The sequence below is a fragment of the Zymoseptoria tritici genome, chromosome 2, assembly GCF_000219625.1.
Source record: "Zymoseptoria tritici IPO323 chromosome 2, whole genome shotgun sequence".
NCBI classification, from domain to species: Eukaryota; Fungi; Ascomycota; class Dothideomycetes; order Mycosphaerellales; family Mycosphaerellaceae; genus Zymoseptoria; species Zymoseptoria tritici.
In genome coordinates, this window is record NC_018217.1 from 43,765 (window position 1) to 50,651 (window position 6,887).

General features: G+C 43.9%; 1 protein-coding gene across 1 annotated transcript; it reads left to right on the plus strand.

Moving 5' to 3' along the window:
- Window positions 1-204: 204 nt before the first annotated feature.
- Window positions 205-2,107, plus strand: MYCGRDRAFT_98933 (uncharacterized protein; the record flags this gene model as incomplete). Its single annotated transcript, XM_003854641.1, has 2 exons — window positions 205-1,931; window positions 1,985-2,107. 2 exons carry the CDS (start codon window positions 333-335, stop codon window positions 2,105-2,107), a joined length of 1,722 nt encoding a protein of 573 aa, XP_003854689.1.
- Window positions 2,108-6,887: the final 4,780 nt, after the last annotated feature.

Genomic DNA, 6,887 nt, shown 5'->3' on the forward strand with positions numbered 1-6,887 from the left:
GAGCTATTGCTGCACCACGTGCGCATGTGATAATTGCTGCACGAGAAGCTCCGACAGCAGTTCTGAACCACAAAGGTGTTCTCTCGCCGGTTTGGATGAGCATATAATCAGTCCGCTGTTCATATTGCACATTCTTTCTGTCCATCCACATCTTTCCAACTCGTCCTCGCTGCATACTCGACACAATGACAGCCAACGTAGCGCCTCCCAGAACGGACCCTCACGACATCACTCTCCCTCACTTCAAATCGTCACCAAGCATCCTCTCCGAGAAAGAAGGCCCGTCGCCCACTCAAATCGCCCAGAAATGGCTCGCCTCTTTCTCCACCGCCATGGCTTCAAACGACACAACCAAATTGTCCTATCTCATCCACGAAGACGGCTGGTGGCGCGACCACCTCGCTCTGACCTGGGACTTCCGCACGATCCGCGGCTTGAGCAAGATCGTCGATTTCCTCACTCCACTCCTTAGCAAGGCCAAACTGGAGAACTTCAAGGCCAGAGAGACCGGCAAATTTGCACCGCACAAAGAGTACCCCATCCCAGAATTGGAATGGATCGAATTCATGTTTGAATTCTCCAATGCCGTTGGCGAAGGGAAAGGAATGATCCGACTTGCATCCTCGCCTGAGACTGGCGTCTGGAAAGCGCACATGATCTACACTGCGCTACAGACGTTGAAAGACTTCCCAGAGCAGATTGGCGAGCTTCGACCACATGGCGGGACGAACAGTCTCGAAGGTGGTGCGGTGAAAGGAAACTGGTTGGAGAGGAGAGAACGCCAGAAAGAATTCTTGGATGGAGATCCGGCAGTCTTGATCGTTGGAGCTGGACAGTCCGGACTCAACGTGGCAGCGAGGCTGCAAGCTCTTGGATTGTCATGCCTAATTGTCGACAAGAATGAGAGAGTCGGTGACAATTGGCGTAACAGGTACCGGACACTGGTGACGCATGATCCGGTCCAGTACACGCACATGGCATACATGCCGTTCCCGAGCAATTGGCCGTTGTTCACTCCAAAGGACAAGCTGGCGGATTGGTTCGAGATCTATGCCAGTGCCATGGAACTCAACATCTGGCTGCAGTCGACGGTGAAAAGGGTCGAGTTCCAGGAAGACGGGCAGGATTGGGCAGTTGACCTCGTGAGAGGTGATGGAAAGATCCGCAGTTTGAGACCGAAGCATATCATCATGTGCACTGGACACGCTGGAGAGCCGTACATCCCAACCTTCCCAGGTCAAGGAACGTTCAAAGGCAAGGTGTACCATGGTAGTCAGCACAAAGATGCTTCGCTCCAGGGTGATGTCGCTGGAAAGAAGGTGGTGATTGTTGGAACGGGTAACTCTGGCCACGACATGGCCCAGAACTACCACGAGAATGGAGCGTCCGTCACCATGCTGCAGCGCCGCGGGACGTATGTCATCTCGGCCTCGATCGGATTGTTCATGCTGCACGAAGGCATGTACGACGAGCATAGTCCACCTATAGAGGATGCAGACATTGCTGGGCAGTCTTTGCCAATTCCCGTGCAGTTCGTCAGAGATGCCGTCGGTATCTCACGCATCGCCGAGGCTGAGAAGACCTCGTTGGATGGACTCAGGAAGGCCGGATTCAAGCTGGATTTCGGTCATGATGGGTCGGGCATCTACCGCAAGTACATCACCCGTGGAGGAGGGTACTACCTTGATGTCGGATGTTCTCAGTTGATCATCGATGGCAAGATCAAGGTCGTCCAGAGCCCAGATGGCATCAAAGGCTTTTCGGAAAATGCTCTCATTCTCGCTGACGGCCGAGAGCTGGAGGCTGACGTGGTCGTCCTGGCCACCGGATACGACAACATGCGCACAACTGCTCGCAAGATCCTCGGCGACAAGGTGGCGGATCGATGCAAGGACATCTGGGATCTTGATGAAGAAGGCGAAGTGAACGCAGTAAGTGCAGAGATATTCCTCCGTTCGGGACACTGTGCTGATCAGATATTCAGATGTGGCGGCCATCAGGGCATCCGAAGTTGTGGTTCATGGGCGGAGCTCTGGCATTGTGCAGAATCTACTCCCGTTTCCTGGCGTTGCAGATCAAGGCTTGCGAAGAAGGCCTTGCTAAGTGAGGCCACGTATCATATATACGCATGGTATTGGAGACACTCTCTTGAGCATCAATTGAAACGTCGGCTCTCCGGCGAGCAGTTGTCTTCTGGCATTTGCTCCCCCGTCACGCCGGGTCGTTCGACTCTTTGCGTATTGAAGCCGCGTCTATGGCTTGGCCGAGTGAAGACTCCCAGAGCCGGTATGCGGAATGAAGCGATCTGATCAGCTTCGTTGACGGGCGCTGGTAGTTGATGTTGACAGGAGGAAGATGGAAGGTAACTTCCGAGTTCTCATTTGCCCTGCCCTGTGTTGTGATTGGACTTAAGCTAAGTGGAAGAAGACCTCTGATTGGCAGGTATATATTGTCATGCAGAGAGAATCTTAAGTGTGAGATTCTTACTTTAGCTATCTGTGTGTGGGAACGCCTTAGCACTAGTTACGTGCACTTCACTAATAGTTAGTCTAATAATCTACAACACTCCTCTATTAGCAGCTGCATTATTACGAGCTGTCTGTTACCTAAATATAGCAGGTATTTACCTACTATGTGGCTAATGCTCGGCTTTAGCTTGTTAAAAAGCATCTTCTTCTAGCTTTTTTATTCCTCTACTTTACAATCTATACCTCTTATCTATTTAGCTAATTTATTAGCTAATCTATTATCTATCCCTTACAGCTATTAACAACACAATCTACATTACTAGCTATAGCTTCTAGAAGAAGAGCAGCTTTCTCTGTCCCTAGGAAAACCTTCTAGCAAGTTATCGATAAAGCAAGAGCTATTAGCAGTAGAGATCTCCTATAGATCTACAAAGATAGTTCTGTAGCATATTAGACTATGCATTAATTTATTAGAGGAGAGATAAATAGACACTACAATAGAGTAAATGTTAGGGCTTAGGGTCCCTTCTCTTTTGTAGCTTGCTTTAATAGGTTTATAGCTAAGCTTAATAAGGATCTCCTTACTACAGACCTTATTAACATAGTAATAGAGGAGCTGTACAACCTAAGGGAGTAGGCCTTCCTAGTAGAAAACTACCCTAGTCTAACAACTCCTAATCCTTAGGGATTTGTGTTGTACTATAACTAGACTCCTCTTAGCTAAATGTTAAGCTCTAACAAGGCAGAGATAAAGTAGTAGTTAGTAGCACAGCATCCTATGTATATTCTCCTTAGAATCCCTTTTTCCCTAATAGAAACTAACATTCTCCTAGGCTTTAAGTTAAGATTCTAGGGGAATTAGCTTAGTCTTTTAGTAGTAGTTTTAGGGGGGTAGGCTGCAGGTTCTAGGACATACTCTAATGCTTTTAGGTTTTTATAGAAAAGTTTTCCTTTAGCTAGGTGTTTTTCTTATAGTTTCTTAGATGCTTTTGTAGAGGTGTATAGTTGCCTCCTTTTCTTTGTACAGATAAGAATAAAATAAGTGTTCTAAGTGTTATGCTTCTTAGTTTTGTAATAAATAAAATAGTGTAATTCTAGGGAGGGAATCCTTCTTAGGTAGGAATGCAGGTATTAAGGTATAAATTTAAGAGCAATTTCCCTCTTCTTATTAAGGGCTAGTTAGTCTAGTAGTATAATTTCTAACTACAAATTAGAAGGTTATAGGTTTAATTCCTATATCAGCCTCTCTTATGTATCTATGTTAGCTGCCTATTATAGACACATAAGTATCTTTTTGCTAGATTTATGGATCTATACATTAGAGGATAGTATTTAGGGATTTTAGTTTTGTTAGACAGTCTGCAAGCTGCATGTCTGTCCTTACAAACTCTACCTTAATACTCCCCTTATTATGTTGCTCTCTGCAGTAATAGTTCCTAAGAGAGACATGTCTTAATCTTTTGGAGTTAGCATAGTTTTCCATAAGGCTAATAGCTAATTAATTGTCTACTTTAATAAGGATAGTAGAAATGCTTTTGGCCTAGGTAAAGGGCTAGAGCTTATTAATAAGATTCCTTACCTAATTTACTTCTCTTATTGCCTTAGTAAGAGAGAGGTACTCTGCCTTAGTACTAGATAGTACTACTTCTTTCTGTAGTTAAGATCTCTAGATAACTAGGCCTCCTGCAATTTTAAAGAGCATTCCTAAGGTAGACCTAGATATGCTAGGATTACTAGCAAAGTTAGAGTCTAAGAATACTTTAATCTAAATTTGCTCCTTAGTTTTCCTATATATAAGGCACTTGTTAATTATGCCTGCAATATATCTCTAGATGTGTTTAGCTGCCTAAACATGCAAAGGTCCTAGGTTCTAAAGGAACTTTGCATAGTAGTTAATAGCAAAACTAATGTCTGGTCTAGTATAGTTTAACAGATGTTGCAGTTCCCTAATAATCTTGTTAAAGAGATTATAGTCCTCCTTTATTCCCTTATCCTAGAGGGGTTTAAGGAGGGTGTTAAGGGGGTACTTAACACTCTTTGCATTGCTAAGACTATATCCTTAAAGTTTGTCTCTAGAATAGTGTTCCTAAGAGACAGACATAGAGCTATCTTTCCCTTCCTTTAGGTAAAGTCCAAGAAAGACATTAGTATTAACAACCTTAATTATGTACTTCTGCTCTAATCCCTTAATTAGCTTGTTAATCTTATAGTCTGACTGTCTAAAGATCTAGAAGTTATCTATATAAAGGAGAACAAGGATGCCTTTCCCTTAAAAGAGGCAAGTATTACTAACAGTTCTTGTTAGACTAAGCTTTTAGAGAGTGTCTATAGCATCGTAGTGCTAGAGAGTAGCTGCCTGCTTAAGCCTATATAGTCCTTTCTTAATATGTATAATATACTTGTAGGCATCTTTCTTAAAGAGATAAGCTCCCTCTAGTAGCTTAATAAAGATCTACTTATCCAGGTTTAGATTTATTGTTTTGTTTTGTTTGTTTGTTCCATTTACGTCCTTTCGGAGTCCAAGACTATGTAGGACGGCCTTGCAAGCAAGGCAGTAGATCTATTTACAATCAAATTCTTTCGGTATTCTTTGACCTTAGGGGAAACCCCGTGCCTAAGGCAGGACCTGCAAGCAGAATCTGCCTAAGGCAGGACCTGCAAGCAGAATCTGCCGAAGGACTTTAAAACAGCGCAAGACAAAAGAAATCAAACGAGTGTCGTTGTCTGCAGCCGGGGCTGCAGAATTTTCGCGCCAAGCTTTTTGCAGAATTTTCAGCGGATCCTTCCGCTTCGCACGCACGCTGCAAATTCGAATTCGAAATGCAGTGCAAAAGCAGTGCAAAATGCCGTGCAAAAGCAGTGCAAAATGCCGTGCAAAAGCAGTGCAAAATGCCGCGCAAAAGCACTGCAAAAGCAGCTGTCCAACTCGCTGCCCCCTCTTATCCTCAATACGCCTTTGTGGAACTGCAGCGCTTCCAAACGCATACAGCTACGCAGGTTGATCGCAGAGTTGTAGATTCCACCGAGTTCTAGCTCTTTGAAGTGCATGTATGCTTCCTTCGAGGGCGACGAAGTCTCTAGAGAAGGGACATGCGATTTCGATTCGGATTTCGAGGAGGTGCGCGTATAGGGCAGAGTGGACTGCTTCTTTCTTCTTCTCGTTCGTAGCGTAGAGGGCTGTTCGTTCGAATCGTGCCGTTGTTCTGTTGTGGCTTGTATTTCGATGGGAGGCGTACCTCCAGGTCGTGTTGTTGTTGTTGTAAGGGAAGAGGGATTAACGGCCTCTCTAATCCTCCTGAGGAAACTTGGCTCTGCGATAGTATCGCAGGTTCGTAGCCGGCACCGCGTACAGGTGTTCCTCGTCGCCGGCCAGGTTTAGATTTAGGAATGCAGTCTTAACATTAACTTATCTCCTCTTCTAGCTAAAGTTAACTAAGAGGGACAGAAGTATTCTCCCTGTTGCAGCTCTTAGGGTAGGAGCAAAGGTATTAACATAGTTAAGTCCCTTCCTTTGTATAAATCCCCTAGCTATCTATCTAGCCTTATACTTCTCTATAGTTCTATCTAGGAGTACCTTAATCTTAAAGACCTATTTCCCTGTAAGAGGGACTCTCCCCTTAGGGAGGGTGCTAATAAGTTTCTATTTAAGGCATCCTGTAGACTTAAGTAACTTAGCTTCCTTAATAATAGCTTTCTCCTATTCCTTATAGTTAGATCTAGAGAGAGCTTCCTTAACTGTTTTAGGATTAGACAGATTAGGATTTGTTACTTTAAGTCCTATCTTCTAGATCTTGCTGTAGTCTTTTCTTACAACTAATCTTCTACTTCTTAAGAGTCTAAATGTACCTAAGCTTTTAGGACTTGCTTTATTGCCTAATTTCTTAGGTCTCTTAGGGCTTCTCCCTACTTTCCTCTTTCCTATAACATAAATGTCTAGGAAGGGAGTTATAGTATAATCTTAGAGGTCTTCCCTTTTAGGGCAATTCTCTGCTAATACTTAATGTTGTAGCTGTGTTAATAAGGCATTAGCCTGCTCCTAGAATCCCTTAAGACTTCCTTAGAATCCCTTAGGACTTCCTGTTTCCTTAGAAACATGCTCCCCCTAAGCTAGCTAGGAGGCTTCTTTATGCTTAGTAGCCTCTAGCTAATTAGGCTTAGACTGCTTATGTTAGTTATCCTAGGACTATATGTCCTAACCTAATATTTGCTCCCCCTAAGATGTTAAAAGGGAGGCTTAGTTTCTCTCTCTCTGCATAGTATTAAATATGTTCTCTACTTTTTAAAGATAAGAAGTAGTAAGAGGTTAGGCATCTTGCCCTTAGGCATCCTAGCCCTAATCTTAATCCTTAGTATAGATAGCATAGACTTCCTGTTCTATAGCAATAGGTTGCATTAGTTATAGGAAACTCTCCCCTTAGA